This window comes from Nomascus leucogenys, chromosome 22a, assembly GCF_006542625.1.
Source record: "Nomascus leucogenys isolate Asia chromosome 22a, Asia_NLE_v1, whole genome shotgun sequence".
Lineage (NCBI taxonomy): Eukaryota > Metazoa > Chordata > Mammalia > Primates > Hylobatidae > Nomascus > Nomascus leucogenys.
Window position 1 is genome coordinate 64,571,012 of NC_044402.1, and position 24,477 is coordinate 64,595,488.

General features: G+C 41.7%; 1 protein-coding gene across 1 annotated transcript in view; it reads right to left on the reverse strand.

Moving 5' to 3' along the window:
* TFAP2D (transcription factor AP-2 delta) overlaps nucleotides 1–6,361 on the reverse strand; it is a 59,140-nt gene extending 52,779 nt beyond the window's left edge. The window contains exons 1-3 of the mRNA XM_003254169.1: nucleotides 5,814–6,361; nucleotides 4,311–4,808; nucleotides 761–821 (exon numbers count right to left, since the gene is read on the reverse strand). Of these exons, the coding sequence (XP_003254217.1) occupies nucleotides 761–821; nucleotides 4,311–4,808; nucleotides 5,814–5,852 (598 nt within the window). The 5' untranslated portion in view covers nucleotides 5,853–6,361. The remainder of the gene's footprint in view (nucleotides 1–760; nucleotides 822–4,310; nucleotides 4,809–5,813) is intronic.
* Nucleotides 6,362–24,477: the final 18,116 nt, after the last annotated feature.

Consider the following 24,477-nt stretch of genomic DNA (forward strand, 5'->3'; position numbering starts at 1 on the left):
CGAGCTGAAAGCAACAGCTCTCTCCTCTCCTCTTGCCTTCCCCCACCTTCCAATTCCATGGGTAACTCTGGATTCAGATGTTTCCCTCAACAGATGGGAACAAGAAAGCTTTATCCAGTACAGTTAACACCACCTCCTCCTCCCACCTTCCCTTAAAGAAAGAAATGTTCTGGACACTTAGAAAAATAAGGGCAGCTACAATATTGGTGTTTCATTAGCCTCCCCTGAAGCCTCAATGGTCTAGCCTTTCACAGAATCTCTCAAAGCCTCAAGCTAACACCATCACCTCAAACACCCAGGCTGTGGCTAGCACATTTAGGGCTAAAAAAGACCAGAAATTCTGCTGGAGGATGTGGTATTAGTACTGGAGGAAGAGGGTGTGAGAAGCTTTTCTTTCTTTCTTTCTTTCTTTCTTTCTTTCTTTCTTTCTTTCTTTCTTTCTTTCTTTCTTTTCTTTCTCTCTCTCTGCCTTTTTCTTTTGTCTTTCCTTCTGCCTCTAACTTTGATTCTGTCACTGTTCTGTGAGGAGCAACAAATATCTCCTATCACAAGCCTTCTGGGCACAGCCTGGGTTCAAACCTTAATGGAAGAAAGGAGGCTGTTTAATGTGGATATGACAGTGTTGGACTAGAATAATTGACTAAGCATAATTGTTTTCTTAATCATCAGAAAAGGAATCTGAGCACAACTGGATCTTCTAAACAAAGTAAGAGATAGGAGAAGAATGTCTAGGGTTAACATGTTGTTACTTGTTACTTACCTCTTCTTATCACTCCACCTTGGCCATTGAGAACAAGCCCACACTGGGCCTCCACAGAGCCCTTAATAAAAGAAACAGAAATAAAATTACTTAAATGGATACTCATATGCATGACCACGTAGGAAAAGTCTTTTAGACTAGCCCATCCCTGAACTCTGTCTCAGTAGACATTTAAAAGCAAGCATTGAGCTGAAGCAAGCTTGCCAGCAAACACAGTTTTTTAAAAAATTGCAAGAAAAACCACAATCTAAAAGTTGTATAAATCTTAAGGTATGCACTTTACATCACCATACAATATTACACTTCAAAGTGCCTGGGAGTCTTTCATCTTGGCATAAGAGAATGAGAAGCCCTTTGAGTCCCCATCAAGGCACACAGCATATATACAGACAGTGTACACTCAGCACTTTCTGAGTAGAGCAAATTACACCTAGAGTGTCAAGTCTGGGACTGTGGGTTTCTTGAGCACACAGAGGAGCTATTTCATATGCAGGATTCAGGATGTCTTATAGAGGTTCTGTTTTACCCCAAATGTAGGAACATCCTATAATGCTACCCAAAATGGGCCTTATGAAAGAAAAATCTTCAGGTTCACTCATTGTAGGCCTTCTAAGTCCTAATGGATTGAGGAATCCCTGGAGCTGGAAAGATGGAGTTTGCTGATTTTTGATTAAGAAAAATAAAAATTTCTCCCTGTCTGTCGTTTTCTTTTTTCCCAAATCAAAATGTGTTAAAGGCTCATTTTCCTTTACAAACAAACGAGGTATTGGACATGAAAGAGGCCTTGAAGGGTGTTAACCTACCCAACAGCCCGTGAAGAGTTAAGTAAATGCGGAGAGAGTCGGTGCATAATAAAAACCCACTTTACAAAACAACCTTTACAACCCTGGCTCCCTTTCGCCTCCCCATTTTCACCATATTGAGGCAGGCCTGTAAGACCCCCCTTTTCAACCTACTCACGAGCTCTTTCTTATTTTAAATGTTCTGCCTTAAAGTGATTATCAAATCAATATAAAAAAAAAACTTGGAGACTGAGCATAAATTAAAGCGGTGATGGGAAAAGGTGTGACAGTTTCCTTTGTTGGCCATAGCAAATCTTTTTAGGGGACTCAAAGATGGAACTGAAGCCACAAGACTGTTTGCATCTGTTAGGCAGACTTAGACCGCCCTCCAAACCATTGGACTTTCACTTAAAATTCTGTGCAGGGAAAAGTATATTTACATTTGTTGCATTTGAAATGAGGCATATGCTGATGAATGTTTTAAAAAGGAAGAAATAAAAGGAGAGAGACGGGTTTCTCCCACACACTCCCTCCCCATTTCTTGTTTTAAAAGTAGCTATGACTCTTTCTTTTTCATTCTGCCAACTTGGGGCAAGAACAGTGGAAGAAAATAACTTGTCAGATTTACAAACTCGCTACATAGCACTCATAGATTAAATACATAGATAAAGATGGATATATATTATGATATACATACATAGATATATCTATGTAAAGGTACAAACGTGTATCACACGCAGTACTATATTTCTTTTAGTATCTTGGAGTGTGTCCCTTAGTATGAGTAATTTTGCTTCAGTATGAGTAATAAAAGAGAAAAAGGACATTTGTATATGGAAAAAGAGATAGCCTGAAGAAAAGCTTTCAAAATATCTGAAATGTAGATGATAAATGGTTTCAAAACTCTCCAAAGCAGTGAACCACTTTCCCTCCCACTCTCTGGCGCACGGTTACAATGTTTATTTTCTTAGAAGAAAGCGAATCTTGGTTTCTTCACTTAACAAACTTTTTCCCCTCATAAGTAAAACATGTTGTTTGGTCGGATGACATTGCATAAATGACCAGTTGAATGGCACTAAGTCGAAAATTGGATAAACTACGGTGTCCTTTTGCACGGGATTCGCTCTTTGTCTAGTGCTTGCAAATGTTCTAATCCGCTCTTTTGAAAAATGCCCGGCTTTGTGCCTAGCACAGAAAAAAAATTTGTACAGATACAAAAAAATCAGCAGCAGACGCGGCTATTAAAAGGAGTAAATAGGTTTTAGTTGAGCTAAGCATTGAATGGCAGATTTTTTTCACTCTTGAGACATAAGAGGATCCTTGTGAAAAATGTAAAAATGCCCTGAGCGTATAAAATTATTTTGTGAATATAAATGTAGAAAGTCAAGGTTTATGGAGCCAAATCTTTTTTCTTGTGCACCGATCTTACTGCTATGGCTCTTTGTTGGAACTGGAAGGGCTTTCACTTTAATTTAAAAATAATCTCTTGCTCAAAGGTAAATGAGGAGGAAAGATTTTCTGTGCGCAACAAGGGATCTCTTACGTCTCCAACTTGTGTTCTTAGACTATTTCCCTATTTGTCCTGGAGAGTGTTAAGAAGGCGGCCAGCTTTGTGCAGACAGAAAAAGTAGGAACTCACAGGTAGAACTGCACTTTTAGCTAAAAGGAGCTAAAAATACGGGTCTTTTGAATTCTTTTCTGGGTATTTGTGGGCTCATTTGTTTGAAATATGCCTATGGCAACATAATTGCATAATTATAAATTCTATTGTTGGTAAAGAATGTGCAAACATGTGTTAAGAAATAAAGTAGAAGAGAGATCATCTGATTGAGTGACGGCCTCCACAGTGTCTGAATACCTGCCTTCTTTCCTTCCTTCTTCTTTTTCTCCCTTCCTGCCTTCCTTTTCTCCTTCTTCCCTTCCTTCTTTATTTTTTCCCTCTTTCATTACCGTTATTGCCTCATTTTTGTCTTTTTAAGGAGGTGCATTTTACGTAAAATGTAATGGCTGGAAGAGCAAAAATAAACTTGTTAATTACCTAACTGGGCTGCGGTTTTCAGTGCACATCAGGCAGAGAGAATTAAACTCAACTCTACACCCTGGCAAAGTGCACTGTGCGGATTATTTCCTTGAGGTAGATCTTTGAGACTTTCATTTGCGATTCTGTACTTTCCGCAGAAATCTAGTGTATTTGGTGAAACTTTTGCTCAAACTTAGGGTCCCAACAATTTCCTTAGAACAAGCCTATTTGTAGTAAGATCTCCACAAGCTCAGTCTGAGACAAACACTTGGGACGCCTCGGAAGACCCTGTAAAGTGAGGAGATGGAGGGTACGATTGGTCATCAATTTATTGGGTCTTACTCTGAGTCCAGTTGGCCCAACCCCAGACTCCTCGATCTCCCCCACCTCATCCCCTCAGGGTCACAAATGTTGATTCACAAAAGGCTTCTGTGAGGACAAACCAAAGGCGGAGGGCCGCAGCCGCCCGGACTCCCGCGCGTCCAGGTGAAATGCCTGGATCCAATGAGAGGAACAGAACGGGCACACTCCTCCTCTAATTGTTTTGATAACTTTCCATAAGTGGTGTGTGTGTGTGTGTGTGTGTGTGTGTGTGTGTGTGTGAAAGAGAGAGAGAGAGAAAGAGAGAGAGAGGAGAGAGAGAGAGAGGGAGAGAGAGAGAGACGCTTTACAGTCGGAGCATTAATGGGGCGGGAGGGGGAGGGCGAAGAGGGGAGGGAGCAGACAAATTCGCTGCATGCTTATTTACCTGCAAGTCGTCTGCTCCCGCGGCGGCCAGCCCCAGGCTGGGCCCTGGCAGGAGTCTTTGATCTGGGTGCATTCCATACTGAGAGCCATGGCTCATGAGGGACAGGTCGTGGCGGCGGTAGGCATCGAGGCAGCCCAGCTCCCGCCTCTGCTCGTCCAGGCAGGACGACTTGAGCGCCCGCGCATTGTGCAGGTTAATAAAGTCGGTGGGCTCCCCGTGGTGGATCTGCTGGTAGTACTGTTGCGAGTGGTGGAGCGAGTTCAGAGAGTAGGCGTCGGGGGTGACGGCCGGGTGGCTGTGCTGAAACTCGTAATGGAAGGACTGGTGGTGGAGCGGGGTGTACTGGTGGTTAGTGGAGAAGTAGGGGGACGCAAACTCGGTGCCGGTGGTGGAGTAAGTTAAAGGAGAGGAGGAGGAATAGGCGACAGTGGAATTGGCTACGGACTCCAGACAGCCAAGCTGCATCAAACGGTAGCTGTTTGATCCGTCGTGACGTATCTGGAAGGAAGAGGGGGAAAAGGGAGAGCAGAAAAACTTGAGGTTTGTCATTTTGCAACCAAGGCGCCGCTCTCCCAGAGCCAGGAGCTTTCTGTGGCACTCCAGGGAAAGCGAGCGCGTACGACTCGGGCCGAGCCGAAGCCGGGTCTCAGCGTCTTCACCAGAGGGCCTTTGCAAACAGGCGAACCGGGGGTGGGCGGCCTCGTCCTCACAGTCGAGAGAGCGGAAAAAAATCCCCCACCCTATATAGGTGCGGGTGACACCACACACGCACACACACGCACAGACACACACACACAGACACACACACAGCCCCTGCCCAACTTGTGCAGGGAGCTTGGTGTTGGGATCCAGGTTTGCAACTGACTCCGGGGCCGCGGGTAGCAGAGGAACGAGTCCACCCGAAAAGAGCTCTGGCCCGCGCCGCCTTGCCACTCTAACTAGACCCCAGCATCGAAATTCTGCGCCTGTCTATGCCGAGATGTTCGGCCCGGCTGTTCAAAATCATTGTCCATATATTTTAAAAAATCCAGTCTGTGCAAATCGTTCAATTTGCTCCCTTCCTTAGTCATTTGAGAGAGGGAATCCGACTCCCCCTTTTCTGCTTCCCTTTCCTTGAATAAGCCCATTCCAAAAGGGGTGCGTTTTCCCCATCCGCCTTGTCCACCTACTGCTCCCCCACCAGTCCCTTTTCTTTGCTTTTCTGAGAATCTTTTTTTCCGTCTCTATCTCTTTCTCCTCACTCCCCCCTTTTATTATTAGGATTATGTTTTCCCTCTCATTATGGCAAATGTTTCTTAACGTGGCAGAGAGTTGCCCTCCCTGGCGACAGATGTCATAACGAACTTTCTCCCCTTTCCTTCCTTAACTTCCCCCGAAAGACAGATTATAATTAAACGTAACGGTCCAATATAGATTAGAGACAGGGGAGGCTGCCACCGCCGCCGCCACCGCCGCCGCCGCCACACACACGCGCGCTCAAAAAAAAAAAAAAAGTAATAATACCTCGGCATCGTGGACTAGTCCCGGAAAGGTAGTTGACATGTTGGGTTTCTCCGAAAGCTTACGATGCAATTTCCCCCTCCAAAAAAAGAATCGGGAAAAAAAATCCAAAGTTCTTGTATTTTCCAATTTTTAAAGGAAAAAAAATGTTCTATAGATAGATATCTAAATTGTAATGGTTTTGCCCGGATCAGATAGCTCCTTGCCTCGTACCCACTTAAAAACCTGTAGGAACAAAATTTTCCCTCTGCACAAAAGCAGCTCCCTGGAACAGATTTTGTACTTGCTGAGTATTTCTTTGGCTGATGTCGTAGGTCCCTTGGTAATATAGAAGTTTTGAAAATTAAGCATCAGCACTGAGAACTGGGAGGACAATAGGCAGAAGAGATTTATCCCAGGAGACAAGGAATAAATATTGTATCTTCGCCTAATAAGGAACTGGAGGTTCTTTCAACATTTTTATCCATTTTTTCCAACCTTTATCATGCTTTTCTATACCGACTGAGGTGGGGACTTATCTCTGTGGAGAGTATTTGCACACATTTTGTTGTGAAGCTAGAGATCTAGCTCCAATATATGTATATTAGACATAGAAATATATATTAATTAAAGCTTCCTTTTATATGGGGAAGTGTTCATTCCTATTGGTTCCACTCCCTGGATGCTGAAAGCTGCTTTTTCCAACAACCACCCGAATCAATTTTGCCCAGATTGGGGTGTCTGCCTTTGCCCAAGTGGAAACAATGCTGGTCTTTCCATATTTACATTGAATTTGGGTTCTTTCTCCTTTTTTGAAAGGCAAAATCAAGCGGTGGCTTACACTTTTCAGAAGCTTTAAAAATAAATAACGGTGATGGACAGTCCCAAGTTTCCATCATCAGGAAATGGTGTAACTGGCAATGCATTTAGGAAAAACGCAAGGGAATAAAGATGTAAGACAAGATTCTACATTTAGGTAAAATGTTGTCTTTCGCTCCCCAACCCAAACCATATCCCCTCTCTTGTGTTTTTCTTCTTCCCTTTTGGAAACAGTGCTAGTGGTGGTTGGGTGTAGACCATTTAGTGTAGCATTAGGTTTTTGAACACTATTACCCCCAAAAATAATGCTTAAACGCTTGGAAGTTATATTTTATAAATAGAGGGCAGGAAGGAAGCAGTGCACACCTATTTCCATCTCTTCAGTGGATTTCTTGACTTTCAAATAGTTTTTGAGCTTTCCTTCCTTCAAAATTCAGCTTCCTCCACCAAGTTGTCTAGTGCCTAGAGGGGGTGGTGGTAGCTATAAACCTGAAATACTGAGGCTTTGCTCCTCAGTGTCTACATTATAAGAAAGAACTGGCTGGCCCCACAGACTCATCTCATAGATAGAAGGGGTAATTCAGTCTTAATTGCCATTTCATTTGGTTTGCTTTTAAGTGTTTAAGCTGAGAAGGTGTCTTAATAATAAGCCGCAGGCAAACAGGCATGTGGCTTTTTTTTTTTTTTTTTTAGTTTGGGGTTTGGGAGGGTTTATTAGGATCTGCTCATGCAGGCTAACTGGGGCTGTCACTCAGAGCTCTTTGCTTTATACAAATGGACAAAGGCACACGACAAGAATTGAAATGCATTGTCTGAAATGGAGATACACGATTCTTCAGCCCCACATGGGGTCAGCAGCCAACACTTGTTCACTATTTCAAGGTGTGCCAGTGCTGCCCCCCTCCCACCCGTCCTTGAAATTCCATATTTTGGCCTAATGAAGTAAGGAGACTGAGAGACCAATGATGACAAAAAGGAAGAATATCCAACTTGATCTTTAAGTAAAAGGGGTAAAATAAGTGCTGTTAGCTCTAGCGGTTGAATCCCAAAAATGTTTGCAGTGGAGTCTTTGTTTACCAGGACTGAGTGGGGCCCCCATAGCTTACCCACAGAGAAAATAACTAATCTAATCATCTCTGGGAGATGGAGACTGCCCCCACGACCTTGACTCGGGCACCCCTGCCCATGGGCAAGTGCAGACCACTCCCTGGAAGAATATGTAGGACTTGCAGGTTATCTTGGGGAATTCCCAGGTGCGCTTTTCCTGGTGGATGATATTGGCTTCCCAGTTAGTCCCAGTCAAATGGAAGAGGATAGCCCTTCTCAGACCTGTTGCAATCTCCTTTCCAACACCCCTACTGTCAGATACGTCTTCACTGAAGGTGAAGGTACCTTCTCTTCCCAGTTTAGGTCCAGGCAGCAGACACAAAACCCTCTCCCCGGGGAACAACAATGAGGAGGCTCAGGAAGATGTGGCTGCCTGCTCTGCCTGCTGGCTCAGCGCGTTTGGTCCACATGTTTGTCCCTGTCTGGAAGAAGAGCCACACATAGCCGCCCTCACCCCTGCCACCGCACTCAGAAGATATAGCTTTATGATCCTCTTGGTAATGAGCTCTGGCCTTGAAATGAGTACACCCCATGGAATGACCTCCAGTAGCCTGGACCCTGTGAACATCAGGACATCACCAACTAACTAGCAATCATCCCATTCCACCCCCTAACCCCACTTTCATGGTTGACTTTCCTGAGTGACTTTTAGGTATCCAAACAGTGTCCAGGGTTTAACTTATGTGCTTGTTGAACTCTTGTGGACATGAGGGGAAACTAAAGATCCTAAAGAATGAGAAAAAACCCTTTCATTTGTACTTCAGGAAAATGAAGCAGGAAGGATAAAATGTCTCTCTTTCAGTTTTGAGATTTCCTTTGCCAGGGCCCTTGACTACCTTAGAAAGCATCCCTCTTAACCCTATGTCTTGGCTTCCCACACCAGCGTCTGAACTGCAGGGAAACTTCATTTGGCCAACTGCTCCCTCCCACTTCATCCCAACTTAAAAAAATAAAAAAGCTGTTTTCCCCTGAAAGAAACAAAGTTGAGGAAATCATCCATGCCATATGCACATACTGGTCAGCGCTCCCTTCCATCTGCTCTGGGGTTGCTCAGTGCGTCCCTTTTCTAAAGAAACTCACTGAGGCAGGTGTGTGGTGTGTTTGGTGCCTCTGTGTGTGTGTGTGTGTGTGTGTGTATGATGTGATGTGTGTGTGTGTAGCATTCATTTCTGTCGGACACCCCCCCATCCAATTAATAGTCTTGAGCAATTAATAAGTGTTGTCTGACTTGACCCAAAGACTGGGCTTTTTAGCAAAGTTGATTCCTCTTTCTCTGTTTTACTTCTTTTCCGGAGAGTGATTGGCCACTCATTTTCCAGTGGGTGGCATAATTGAATTAACTGGCCACAGCACTCTGGAGACTCGGTGACTATTGCCTGGGGCCCCCTCCAACAGGGAACCCGTGGTGCGCATTCCAGCCTCAGTCAGAGGCCAGGCTGGCGTCAGTCACTCAAAATAGCCGGCAAGAGGATGGTGGATACGCTGCTGGCCTTGCACCCCAAAAGCTGAAAAGATTGTTCCTCAGCACTCAGTGCTCCTGTTCTTCCTTCTGGTTCCATGCTGCACATGCCAGGAAGGAATGTCTTATGGCAGTCACTTTAGGAATCTGCAAAGAAATCTTTATATATATATATCATTATTGTCTTGGTTAGGATCCAGAGCTGGAAGAGTTTTGGGGTAGTTGCTCCAGTTTTCATCCAATCTCAAACATCTTCACTGAAAGAGTTTGCCATTCCACTGTGTGTTTGAGGTTGGTGATCAATTACAAACAAACTCATTCCTATCCCTAGCTTTAATAAACATGTATTTCTTCAGGTTTCTTTCTTTTTTCTCTTTCTTTTGGTACTTAGGGTTTCCTTTGCTATTGCAAATTGATTTTGTTTTTTTATTGATTGAATACACTTCTCCCACAAAATTGCCTATATAATACTGAGCAAAGTGGAATAATTATTGGAATTACTTTGGGCATTTTGAAACAAAAATATTTTCTTGGATGTATTTGGACACATGAATCAACAGAATATCTTCTTTGCTCTCTCCCTTTTGCCCTCCCTCCCCCTTTTTTCTTTCTCTCTTTCTTCTTCCTTCATTTCTTCTCTTTTTCTTTCCCTGTTTTTTTTTTCTTTTATTCCCTCCCTCCTTGCTTCCCTCCTTCCCTTCCTTTTTAACAAAAGGTAGATGGAGGTGGGATTGAATCTCTTATACTTCTGCCTTAAGCAAGCATGTGTGTACGTTGTCTAAGAATGAAATTTAGTGTGTTCTGCTTCAGTGGGAGGTGCAGCTCTATAACCAGACATGAATTTACACAATAGGAAACAATTTCCACGGTCACAAAGACCCTGTCTTTGAAAGAACAGTGGAGCACTAAGGATCCCATATAGGTGAATGATGTTCATTCCGCAAAGCAAAACAAGATATGTAGGTCTGAAAATCAGCACCTCTCCTTACTGCTTCCAGCTTCTGTCCTTTCACTCCTTGTTTGGATGAACATGAAGAGCAGAGGTGCCTTCAGAGAATCCATAGTAACCAAAGGACTCCTGCGACTTATCTAGGGGTGTTTTGTTCCATCTGCCCTCGGGCCCCCTTCCACCATTTTGAGAACCCCCAACCATCTCAGTGCCTCCACTTGGTAGGCTTCCCAGAGGCACTCAGCCTGGGGTCTTCTAGAGACAATCACAGAGGGAACCCTCAGGGCCCTTTTACAGCAGGGTCTGAGTTTCACAGTCACTCCGGATTCTAATGGTTCAGAAACGTCTTCTAGTCCAAGGACCTCCTGTGGTGTGATTCTTCTAAGTTCCTAACCTCTCCCAGTCACTCAGTCACTGCTCTGGTGAGTGGGTGGGGGCAATACTTCAGGTGGTGGAAAAGAAGAGTATGTTGGGTTCGCCATGCCGTAAACCAACGCCTAGTTTATTCATTTATTCTTCACTAGTCGAGATGAAGACAGAAAAGTGCTCCAAATACCAGGGCAACTCTGGGCAGAGACAGCAATCGAAAACTTGATCCAGTTGTATGGATCGGATTATTCGGAGAGAAAAGGCATGGTAACGGGCATTCATGCGCAGACGCGCGAGGTTTCCCCTCCCAGTGATTGCTTCCTTTCCTTCTGGCCTGTGCTGATGCCGACTCTGGGTCTCTTTCGAAAGGTCCCTCCCTTTTCCAGTTATCAAATCTGATAATTCTTAATAAATTATCAAGTAATCAAATTTGGTAACTCTTCTACTTCTCGGTATTCTACACCCAACCTACTTTCTATGACAGAAGGGCTACGTTGCGTCAAACATTACCTAATTGCAAACAAGAAAAGGAGGCTTTTTTTTTTTTTTTTTTTTTTTGAGACGGAGTCTTTGTTGCCCAGGCTGGAGCATGGTGGCGCGATCTCGGTTCACTGCAACCTCCGCCTCTCGGGTTCAAGCGATTCTCCTGCCTCAGCCTCCCAAGTAGCTGGGACTACAGGCGCGTTCCACCACGTCCGGCTAAATTTTTAGTTGACGCGGGGTTTCACCGTGTTAGCCAGGATGGTCTCGAACTCCTGGCGTCGTGATCCGCCCGCCTCGGCCTCCCAAAGTACTGGGATATAATTACAGGCGTGAGCCCCCGCGCCCGGCCAGGCAGGCCATTTTTAAAAAGAGCTTTAAGATGTTTGGGGGAAATTAACATTCCTGACAGACTCTGCAGTCATTTTAGTTTAAGGGTTGTCATTGATTTTTTTTAAACTCCTTTTTCTTTCTTTTCTTTTCTTCTTCTTCTTTTTTTTTTTTTTTTTTTTTTTCAAAACCTCCTCCTTCACGACCCTACCCCGCCCCCTGGGCTGTTTGTCAAAAGCCTAACACGGATCTGTATTCCGCCTTAGCCTTGCAGCCGACAGGCAACACGGATTCCATAATCGTACAGAGAAAATGCATTTGCAAGCAATTAAAAAGCCTTGCGAACGTATTAGTGGAAAATTAAGTAGGAGAACTCCCTCTTCTGAAGTCTTCTCTTTGATAACAATGGAACTTGGAGCCGAGGCCCTCATCTGAGACGGCAGGCTCACCGCCCTTCTGCAACAGCTGCCAAGCTGTGCTCAGGCAGGGCGCAAACTCACCCGCCCTCTGCGAGAAGCTCGGGCGCATGCAGAGCCTGCCTCGCCAGCCCTACCGCGTCAGGGGACGTTCACTCCCAGGCAGCAGGGCCGGAGACCGGGAGGGCACGATGCCCTGGAGGCCTCCTGGCTGGTTGCACGCCTTCAGGCAGGAAGCCAGTTCTTCTGGCTAAGGCCTTTCTCCCATGGGAAAATTGCCTCTTTCGGCCAAGAAATGTTTGAGTTCCGAAAGAGGCTGCACTTTGTCCTCTTTTTCTTCTTTCAGTTGTTGAACCTTGTAGCACTCACTGTAAGGGGCTTTGGAAGTCCGTCTGCCAGCCTTCTGATTGCATATGGAGCCTTAGTTTACCAACGCTTTAAAAAGTATTGATTCATTTGATCCTGAGAACACTCCCCTTTTCTGCCATTCAGGACATGTATAATTATTATCCTCTTTGTATAAACGAAAAAATAACAGCCAAGTAGCAGCAACTAACATTTATTGAGCTCTTATCATACGTGCCAGGCCCCGTTTCGAGCCCTTTATAAGCATTGTATCATTTCATTCTTTCAACCCTTGGATGCAGGTATTAGTGCAAATGTATTCCCTTTGTAAAAGATGACGAAACGGAAGCGTTTGGCCGCAGCTCATCCCAAGCCCCACTCCCCCTTAGCAGGTCTGTGAGCTGGGGAAAGTGAGACTCAAGGAGGTGTGAGTGATCCCTGGGTCACAGGGGCTCTGGCCCCAAATCCAGAAGTTTTACTTTGCCCCCCTCCATCTTCTGGTCTTTACCGTTGCGTCTAAACTTTTCCAGGATTTTAATTTCCTCTTTTTACCCACCCGCCCCGCCCCCACCCACAGTCTCCATCCCTCTTCAAACGCCTAAAAGAAAACGCCCACACGGAGGCCTGGTCTAGGCTTCTTTTGCAGTACAAGTCATCGTCACACCTTCCAGGGGAAGTCGCCGGGACTACCGCGGCCTCAAATTCAGCCTCCCGGATCTTATCGCTAGCTTTCCAGAGGACCGACAAGGGTGCGCTGCTCCCAGGGTTGCCCTCTCCCCTGGCTGGTCCACCTCTGGTTCTCTTCGGAGTCGGTGGCTCCCCCTGGCCAGTCGTGGATCTCGGAGGCTGTGGCACGCACCAGGGAAACCAGGCCGAAGGGACCACCAGCTGTACCTGCCAGTCTCCTGTGCCCTCTTCGCATTCAGCAGCAGGCAACTGCAGCTTGGTGAATTCGCTCTGGCCCCAGGACCCCCTGGTAACTGAGGTTGCACGAATTGAGCGGCAACCGTAGGGCCTAGGCACCAACCCTACTTGGGCATCTTCTTGGGCATCAATTCCACTTGAGCAAGTTACTTAATTTTCTCACCTCTAAAATGAGAAAAATAATACACTTAGCTGGTCCAGCTGTTGCGAGAAGTAAGTGAATATATATATCGCTAAGATCAACGTGGACAAGGAATACCTTTATAAATATTGGCTATTATTTGGAAAGAGGGAGAGTTGTTAAGGAGGCTGCTAAGAGAGACAGTATCAGTGCAGACTCTTGCTTTCCTAGGCCCCGTTTTGCGAGCCTTGGACAGATGGTACCAAAGAAAGTTCTGCTGGAGGAGACTCCAGTGGCCATCAGATTCTACCCTCTACTGCCGTATAGGGTCACACAGCCACTGGAGCTACAGAGCCAGGACTGGTGCTAGAACTCAGATGCTTGTGTCCGCTCAGCCCCAAGTCACTGGTTCAGGATTCAGGGAATGGACAGCTCGGTAGTCCAGTCCTTTTTTTAAATGTCTATTTTGTATTTCCTCACGGCTTAATTAACATTTTGGTCTTTAAATTTTTTTAAATTTCATTGTTTCTTCTTTCTTCCCCTCCCTTCATTTCTCTCTCTTTTTCTCTCTCTCTCTCTCTCTCAATTCTTTCCACCCTCTCTCATTCTCCATCCTTCTTTCCCTCTTTCTCTCTCCCCACATTTACCCTCAGCCTCTCCTTCCATTCCATCCTGTCAATGTATTCCGGGGTACCGCCTCTTCCTTCCTGGAATTCTGCTCCGACTTAACTCCCTCCCTTCTAATTTCCAAAGGTTTCTGTCTCATTTTGCCTCAACATCCTGTGCATGGTCTCAGTGAAGTGGGGGCATGGAGGTGTTTCTTCATCCGCAATAATTCATGTTCTGGTCACCCTGGTACATAGCTCCTCTCCTACCTTCTAACCAACCCCTGTGGATCTGTCTTGTTGCTGACCCCAAGCTCCTGCCTCTTCTCCTTCCTACTAGCCTTGGGGAGCTTTGAGGCAACCAAGGCCTCCAGTTACTTTTTTTTTTTTTTTTCTGAAAGAGCTTAGTCTGTTTCTTCTGTCAATTACCCCAGTAGCCTCTCAGAGGCCACGTTTATTTTTCCATTGACCTTTTCTTCCTTATGTACTGGAACAATGCCTTATTATTTTATTTATCTTAATCTCTGGTGCAATCGCCTTTTTTCTTCAACTTGGCTCTGCTAGTGTTTGTCTTTACACTTTCTCGACTTCATTATGTAATCTTGCCGAATCTCCACACTCTGTGCATGCTGTTTAGACCTCACGTCTGTCTTTTACTTACCCTTGAAGAGTTTTGTTTTGAAACTCCTGGCCCATTCATATTTGCCTTATTCCTTTGTTTCCTACTATTTCTTTGCTGTCTATAATGCCTGTGGATAGTGTCCAGAAATTTGCACAATATCTGCTTTATTACAGATCTGACCCAACAGAACATTCCATTAAAAATATATATTTTCCTAATTTGGCCCTGCCACTTTCGGTGGTCTGTGATAATGCCCCTTCCTCCTAAGCTAGTTCTGTTTGTAGGCATCATAGGGACATTGGATAATTGCTAGGATGGCTTTCACTCCTTTGATTTCCTTTTGAGCAAGTGGAGGACAATGGAGTATTCACTGACTTTGCCACTGATTGGCTCTGGGACCTCAGACACTTAACCACTCTGCTCTCTTTCATGGCCAGGCTGTATTAAATGAGGACAAATAGGTATGAAACAACTTTGGAATTGATAATGTACTTTAAAATTATTTAGTATAGTTTATTGCTGCAACTCACATTCTTTCTGGTAGGTCAAGTCTCTTCGTTGGCTTAATATCAATCCTAATCGTGATGAAAAGTATTGTTTTTCTTCTACGACCTTTCCTTTCCAACACTCAACTGTGGTCTGTCTGTCTTGAACATAGATATTTCTACTGACATCCTTGTTAGAGCGCTGTGTTTCAAAAGTCTAGATTCAGAATGTGATACCTTTTCATCCGGCCTCTTCTCTATTTTGGTGTCATGAAAAGCCTTGAGGAAAACAATAGCCACCCTACTGAATCCCCTTTCTATCTCTCAATGTCATCTGCAAAGGATGGACATTGTAATCCCAGTAAGAGACTACCCCCACCCCTACTCTTTGGTAATCCTCTCTTGATCAGTTTCCACTCCTACTCTCAACCACCCATCCTTTTTCCAGTCTTTGTTTTTAGATAGAGGGCCTTTACTAAAAAACGTACTGAAAAAAAAAATAAATTCACTCCAGTGATTCTTGGAATGTCTCCCCCTTAGGGGCATCCTGGCAATCTGGCTTGGAATAGATCATGTAATGGAAAGTTCATTTTAAGTTCAGTGAAATGGGGCAGTATAGGTTTTTGCTTTGATATCTTTAGATGCGAAAATGTCACCTCTTGCACCCTTTTTTTTTGTTTGTTTGGAGACAGAATCTTGCTCTGTCACCCAGGCTGGAGCGCAGTGGTGCTATCTCTGCTCACTGCAAGCTCCGCCTCCCGGGTTCGCGCCATTCTCCTGCCTCAGCCTCTGGAGTAGCTAGGATTACAGGTGCCCGCCACCACTCCCGGCTAATTTTTGTGGTTTTTCTCCCCCCATCATCAATATTTATTGAGCATTTACAGTGTACTAGGGACAATACAGAAAACATTGTTCCTGCTCTTGAGGGGCTTACATTCTAAAAGAAAAAATACACCTCTTTTAAAATGGCATTTTTGTTTGATGTTTTCTGCAAAGTACTGAGGAAATACTTTGTAAAGTGAGCTTTGGGTATAACTTAGCCCCATCATTATTTAGAGAATAGAGGAAGAAGAAAGAGGGAGGATTTTAAAGGCAGACAATGACAGACCATTCAGGATAGGTAGGGTTTTAAAGGGAGATAAACACAATCTCATCAACTAAGAATTTGCTGCAGTAAATAGGATGAGGAAAATAGTCTGTGGGATGCAAGCAAAGGAAGCAGGGTGCCTTAAACATTGAGTGGAGCCAGAAAGATCATGCGGCCTTTTTCCAAGTACATGGCCACCAAGCAGGAATTGTTGGTTACAAGATAGAAGGCTAAAAAAGGAAGGTAATCTTGTGCACCTGACAAATAGGAAGAATAAAGGATCAAAATCGAATGCAAGCTATAAGAGCATCAAGAAATTCTTAAAAACCAAAAAGTGATTTGGAAGCACAAAGCTTCTAGTTAATGCTACCCAATGTCATGATGGGGTTTCACCATCTTGGCCAGGCTAGTCTTGAACGCCTGATCCCGGGTGATCCACCCACTTTGGCCTTGCAAAGTCCTGGGATTACAGGCATGAGCCACTGCTCCCAGCCATTTTGCACCCTTCTTTACAGAGAAATTATAGACTAAATCTAACATTGGAACTTCTCGCTAGTACAAGACACTGGAAACAGGTGTAGACTGTGATGTATTAAATATGTACCGTATATTAGAAATATCTGTAATGAATGCAGACATTCTGATAAATAATACAAGGTAAGGCTCTTTGTATGATTGAACACTATCTACTTCTCATATATTTATGTGCCAGCAGATAAAGAGAACAGGTTTCTTTCCCTAGTTAAATACGTTGAAACAGCATTAGTCATTTAGGAGTGTGTTCCAACCTGAATGCTAAGATTTAGATGGTGGCAAAACTAAGCACATGTAGGTGCTCTGCCCTGGCACATTCAATTTTTACTTAGAGAAGGAAGCTCTCCCATTAATTATCTGGACTCTGGTGATGGAGGACAGGGAGTAGTGGAGAATGTTAGAAATGCTTCATTTTAATGTTCTTTTCATTGACAAGGTCAAGTGTGTTTCAGATGCAGTTGACAGCAAAATTCAAAATCCTTGAAATGTAGAAATTTTATACCTTGACAATATACTTGTGCATCATTATAATATAGATTATGGTGGCTAAAATTGCCCAGTCTTTAAGGAGTGAGGATTTCAAATTGTTAATTCTAACAATTTTGACTCTTTTTTTCAGAATCAGCAAACCAAAGGTCACTTCACAGACTGTGTTTTTCCAGAGAACATGGAACCTTTTCATACTTCCACAGATAAATATGACTACTGCCTTATTAGAAAATGAATATAGGAAGCTCATCTTGTCTTTCCCCAAGATGGTATATTTACATGAAATGAGTTTATGTTATGACTCCTACTAGGGTGGGGAGAATGCCAACTGGGTGGCTTGGAATGACATTTAGGGATTTATGATGCCATAGAGTCCAGTCTATTTTTTTAAGAAGTGATTGATTCACTAGATATTTAAAAATGCTAAAGAGTAGGGACATATTTCACTTACTTGATTCAACTGTTCATACAATGGCACCTTAGTGCAGAATATAGGGCCACCTCAACACCTAATTACAGTACCTTCATTATAGGGAAAGAAGATAATGAAAAGATAAACCAAAGAAAATCCAGAGCTCCCTTTACCAGCAGCAAAACTTTCAAAATATCTTTCTATTCTAATGAGAAATTTTCTCACCCAATGTGAGTGTCTAACAGATGGACACAAGCAATATCAAATTGTCTATGACCGTGCTGTCTTATGCAGTGATGGTAGCCACATGTGGCTACTGAGGACTGTCATGGACTGAATTCCTATCTTAAAACCCTAACCCCAGTGTGAGTGTATTTGAAAATAAGTCCTTGAAGGATGTTAACTGAGGTCATAAGGTTGGGTCCTAATCCCAAACCAAAGAGCACTAGTGTTCTTATAAAAAGAGGAGGAGACATCAGAGGAAGGTCATGTGGGGAAACAGCAAAAAAAAAAAAAAAAAAAAAAAAAAAAAAAAATTGCTATTTACAAGCCAAGGATCTCTCCTCTGAAGAAAACAAATATGCTTGATCCTGGACTTTCAGCTTCCACGCCTGTAAGAAAATAAATTTCCGTTGTTTAAGTTCCACAGTCTGTGGTATTGTGTTATGGCAGTTCTAGCAGACTAATACAAACACTTGGAGGAAACAACAACAGCATCCCCTGATATCAGGAGTTGGCCTAGTACTATCGGTGAGAACTTAGTGTTCCTGCAAGCTGATCTGGCACTCACAGTTAGGTCTTGGTGCTCTCCTGTTGAGCACAATCTTATAGAACATCAATATCAGGCAGGGCCTCTCTGTGACCATGATGGATCAAGATGAAAGTAATAACTCTAGTAATGTCTGCACATAGACAAAACATGAACACTGTTTAAGCCACAAAATACCAAACATTCTCCTCCTCTGGCCAATAGGAGTGACTGCTACTTCTTAACCATTTCTAGCTCCAGGGCCATTCAAGTATTTACACTGTATAAAAAGTTTGTTGAGGTACCCAACCAGAGTTCTTCCTGTTTTCTGAGATAATTCAATACAGTGTGAACCACTGCTTTCTTGGACCATTTCTGAAATTATCCAACCAAAGTCCAAATCCTTTCTAACACTGTTTTACTCTGATGTTCACTGGTTTCCCATGACATGTGCCCTTTCTTGCTGAAAGTTATAAACCAAATTTCAACTACAGCTGTGTGCTTGGTGGTCTTTGGTTAGAAAGCATTGGCAATTTGAAATAAAGCTAGTCCAAGTTGAGATATACTGTAAGTGTAAAATACACATTTGATTTTCAAATACTTAATATGAAAAAGAGAATGTAAAATATTTCATAATTTCATATTAATTATAATGGTAATATTTTGGATATGCTGATAGAATGTATTATTAAAAGGCAATTTACCTGTTCTTTTTTAATGTAGCCATTAGAAAATTTAAAATTACATATGTGGCTTGCATTTCATTTCTGTTGAATTTGCATTGTTTTATAATGTCCCAGAATAGCCAATAATTGACCATCCTGACCATGCACACAGCATACAACTTTTTTCAAAGAAGTTAATTAATCTTATTAGGAGACACTATACTGTGAGTAACAAACAACTCACAAATCTCTGTGGTTTAACACAACAAAAGGTTATTTCTCTCAAACACACAATTCACTGTGAGTCTGAATACCTCACCATGGAGCTGTTCTCCATTTGGCCACAGAGGGATCTAGTGAGATATTTATTTCTGCATCTTCATAAGGTGGAGGGTGCTGGAGGGTCTTCTACAAGTAAATAAGTTATTGGTTCCAGAAACACATTGGCCAGATCTAGTCATGTGGCTCTGCTTAATCATAGGGCATCTGGAGAGTGTAATCTCTTCCCCTATTCCCAGAAGAAGGAGAGAAGTGAAAATGAAAAGCAATTGCAATATCTGCCATAAAGAGAGAAATGTAAATAGAAATACATGCTCTAGATCTCTAGTTTAACACAAATGTGTGACATATTTGACACATGCCTAATGTATTTTGCTTAGGAGGCCTGGACTCAGAGGGTATCCACACTGATACTGAAGATGTAATTTTTTAAAAACATGCTTAAATCCTCTAGTTCATATTTGTATGGCAACAATTTGAAGTTTTCAGCTACTTAGATGAAATGTGTAGTTACCAAGAGCTCGCAGTTCTTTATTTCTCTTTCTCATGCTAAGATAAACTTTCAAAACAAAATTAAAGCTATGTTTTGGAAGTATTATGTAATAAGATTAAATAGAAAAGCAGAAGGTCTTCAGGATCATTGACTTTTTAAAGTTAAGTTGATAAGGCTCTGTATTTAAATCTACATCTATTTCTTTCCCCCCACCATATGCACACACACACACAGACACACATACACACACACCATATATTACTTTATTCAACAAGATTTCATAACATTAAAAACAAAGTGTGATCCTGGAGATTTCATTAGTTAGAACCCTCCCATCTGCAGGAAGATTCCTAAAATGCAGGCGAATTTGCCCTTCTTATCTTCAAAGGTCTCCTCCTAGCATCAGAAAAGTTGTTTGTAGTAAGCCCAGGGGAAGGAGGAGGGTCTGACAAGCTTTCTCCTCCCCTTTTGTGGCTGAACTGAGAAGGCTTCTAGTATGACTAATTCTACCAATATAGATCTGTAGGTTAATTTCTGGAGGAAGTAAGCCTATGGCTGTGTGGGGTAGAAGAAAGGGGGGCTACAGCACTTGATCTCATTTTCCCGCCCCCTCCTTTTCTCCCTTCCTGTCTCCAGGGTCTGCCACTGCCCTCCTAGAATGCTAGCCCCCAGCACACAGCCTGAGAGAAAGGAGCTGTCCGTTCAGTACCAGGGCCACGTGCAACCTGCCCGCCAAAACACAAAGAACTGAAATATTAATTAAAAAAAGCCAATCTGCTCAATCCTCCGCCCGCAGGCAGGCTCTAACGGAAAATCGCATATGCTTTCCCTTTCTCCTCAATAAATCTTCATGTGGGCATTAAAATACCTAAAAGGATTAGTCATTAAATGCTTGTACATTTGGCTTAATTCGCAAGAAACTGTATGTCACAGGGTTACATCAGAACTGCAGTTTAATCTAATTTGCAGTATTTGTGTAAATGCTTTATTTCTTCTGCTGATTGTTACAGAGGATAATATTAATATCCCAAGTGTCCAGAGGGAGAAGGTTAACACACCAACACGGAAATGAGCTGGATGCTGAGTGATGTATAAAACTATCAAAGCTTCTTTTAAGGCGAAACACAAAAAAAGAATAAATGGGAGTGTGGCTTTTCCTCCTCAAGCTGCATTTATGATTATTATTTATTATTTGATCCTAAGGTAATAAGGAAAACACTTTTTTTGAAAAGGATTTTTGCACTTCAGTTGGATATGCTGTCCTACATATTGCATTCAAAAGCTGTCTATATGGTGACAGTGAAACAACCCTTCAAAGGGTTTAATTGTAGAATCATTCTTATTTTCTTCTGAGGAAGTTCTTTGTAGCAGCAGTATCCAGTCCAGTTATATTAGCCACACCCCATCCCCCGCCCCCCCATCCCCCACCTCTCCACCCCTCCAGCCCCCTCTCTAAGCATTTCTCGTTCCACTGAACTACTGGAGCATGTATTGTTTGTATTAGGCATCTGCATCTGGCCCTGATAATTTACTTCTTGGTCCACCTACTTTTTTTTGGACATGATTTATACAATTTACCAGGCAATAAGTTCCCGGGCAAAAAGGGATCAAAACCTTTATCTAGAAGAATGTGTTTATTCATTAAATAATTCTATGCAAGCAGCCTGCTGATTTTTACTCACAGTAAATTTTCTGAATTTTTTGCTAATTACATACTTTGGAAACATCCTAAATTAATGAAAAAAGCTGAGTTCTTTCCTTCTTTGGCCAGAACACTGTGGAGTACAAGCCAATGAACTGATTTAAAGATACATGTTTAAAAATTAAAAGTTTGCATTAATTTTGGTGGAATTAGTTTTTAAGAATACAGTGAGATATTTGAATATAAAAATCAACACTTGATTGTCCAAATTTTCTCTCTCATTGAAGTTCGAGTACCCTTGGACTGGTGAAGAATACATGCCAATCCAGGTTTTTCCTTTGTCCATCATGTGTTGTATGAAATGGACAATTTGATTTCCTCTGCCCACCAGAAAGGCTGGCAGTTAATACTTTATTGACATATCATGCAGGTGGTGAAAAGAGACAATAAGTGGAAAATTTGAAGCATTCTTTGGAAGAGAAGAAGGTTGTTAAGGAATTCAAAATAACAGAGTTTACAAATGAGCCAATGTGCATTATTCTTCACGATAGGTGGGTGGATATCTGTATATTGTTATAAAAAGGGCACTGGAAGAGAGATGTTTTCTGTTCTCAGTTTAGTCACTAATTTTCATACCCACGGCAAATCTCAGAAGCTCTCTTGGTCTTAGATACTTTGTCTCTAATGTTAGGTAGGTATATCAAGCATCTTTAAGATTTCTTTATGCTTTGACCTTCTTTATTTTTTTTTTTTTTTTTTGAGATGGAGTTTCTCCCTTGTTTCCCAGGCTGGTGTGCAGTGGCACCATCTTGGCTCACTGCAACTTCCACCTCCTGGGTTCAAGTGATTCTCATGCCTCAGCTTCCCGAGTATCTGGGATTACACGTATGTGCCACCACACCTGGCTAATTTTTATAATTTTAATACAGATGGGGTTTCACCATGTTGGCCAGGCTGGTCAAGTGATCTGCCCACCTTGACCTCCCAAAGTGTTGAGATTACAGGCGTGAGCCACTATGCCTGGCCTGACCTTCTTTAGTTATAACTGAACATTTCCAACTCCTGAAGTTTTCACTCTAGTCCTGTCATGCCATTTGCCATTCTTCTTTTGTTTTTGTTTTCATTTTTCTTTGAGACAGAGTCTTGCTTACTCTGTGGCCCAGGCTGGTGTGGTCATAGCTCATCACAGCCTCAAACTCTACTGGGCTCGAGTGATGCCATTGTTATATAAGTTAAAAGTTGTCTTCTTTCAGTCACTGTTTTTACTTTATTTCCAAGTAAACATAAATAATATGGAAATTTTAGTCAACAAAGCTTAAATAATCATAATTGTTTCAACTTTTCTTAATTTTCTCTGAAAGTTTATATTTTATTTGTTAGGTTTACTCCCACAAACCTCCTTTATCTTGTATTATTGTGGAATAACTAACCCTTTGTTAAAACAAAATCATTATTATTGCTTTCTTAATAGTTAATCAGGGTCTGATTTGGTTTTACATCATACAAATTTGTTTTATTTTCAAGAAACCATTCAAAATTAAACTGATTCTGATAATCAGTGTTAGTTCTTTTACCTTTCTTTACATGTAAGTTTAACATGTTGATTTGCAATAAGTTAATGAAATTAAAATCATGACAAGTAGTTGTTAAGCACCAATTATATTTATATACCTGTAATATCAGATAGTAAAGAAGACATTGAAAAATACATGAAACATTTATTTTTGCTGTTTGGGGAACTTAAAATTGAGTTGGGACAACAGTATGTATATAGAAAAAAAGTTAAAAATTCTAACAAAACATGAATGGCAAACTCTGGTATCAAAATGTGACTTCATAAAGTGGAGCAGACAGTGGTGTAGGTTGAGTTTTCTGGGATGTGGTGAAGAGGGACATTGTAAAGAAGCATGGTCATAATCTAGGCATTGATATGTGGTATTGAAAATCAAAGTAACAGAATTATAATAATTTATTTACATTTTCAACATCTAGCTTTTCTCCTATAGATTTTATTTCTTCCCACTTTAATATTAGAATATACCTATCATTTTGTCCTTTATATAAAGCCTTTTTCTTTTTGGGAAACTCTCTTTTTTTGTTCTAAGAAAAGGAAATGATACTCACATTCAAAGCATAAACCTGAAATTCCCACGAGACTGCTTGGAATGATAACTAGATAACAGAGACACATTAGGGCAGAAGTGCAGGTCATAGCATATCAAACTGAAAGCATGAGGCTAGAGTCAAATTTGGTAGATTTTGTTTGTATGTGATCATTTTCAGGCCAGCTCTACAACTTGGACTTCCCCAAATAAGAATAATATTCCTGCCACTGAACAATAAATTGAGCTTCTTTTAAAGCAATAGTCTAACCGACTACTGCAGACTCAGAAATTAGACTTGATCCAGAATAAACTGGGATGAATGACTCCTAATTGAAATAATGACAATTAAAATTAGTAAGCCATAGAACTGCCCATCTGAGCTTTTAGGCTAAAGATGCAGCTTTGTAAAAAATACATAATTTCTAATGGTAATTGTAGGGTAGGAAGATTTTGGGAAACATATCTACAAGGCTTTCTAATATCATCTGTTGTCTATAAATATACATAACATTTACATCTAATTTGTATTTTGAAAAATTATTTTGAGGAAGTTTCTGCTATGGCAAACATGTTTTTGCTAATATATTCTGTCTGTTACATTTGAAATATATTTACAAACTTTGAAAAGAAGACTTAGGGTAAAGGATGCCATTATAATTAAAAAATAGATACTATGTTCTGTGTAATAGCTTTGCTTAAATAATGTTTGATTTATAGTATTAGAAATATGTGTTGTGTTCAGTAACTCAGGCCCAGAATGCACATATAAAAACTTTAGGACCTTAGTCTACAAATATAATAACTTATCAAGTGAAGATTTTATCACTTGTTCACAAAATCTTTTATACTCTTTCCACCAAGAAGCATGTGCGTGTGTATGTTCTTTAGCCTTGAACCTAGACTAACCTTAATGTTTCTTTTTAACTAACAGAATGCAGTGAAAATGATCCTGAATGACTTTTAAAGCTGGAAAAATGTCCACCATATGGGCTGGGACACTTACCTTTGGAGATTTTTTTTTTTAGCACAAGAAATCTTACAGTATTTGCAAAATTTTAAAGTTGGAGGGAGCAATTAATAATTGCTAGAATTTTGTAATATATATTCTCCAGGTAAAATTTTGAAGTAGTTCTAGGTGGTCAGTTCCCTTTTATTTCTATTTTTGTATGTTTATATTTCTGCCTTTCCTTAAATGCCCTCTAC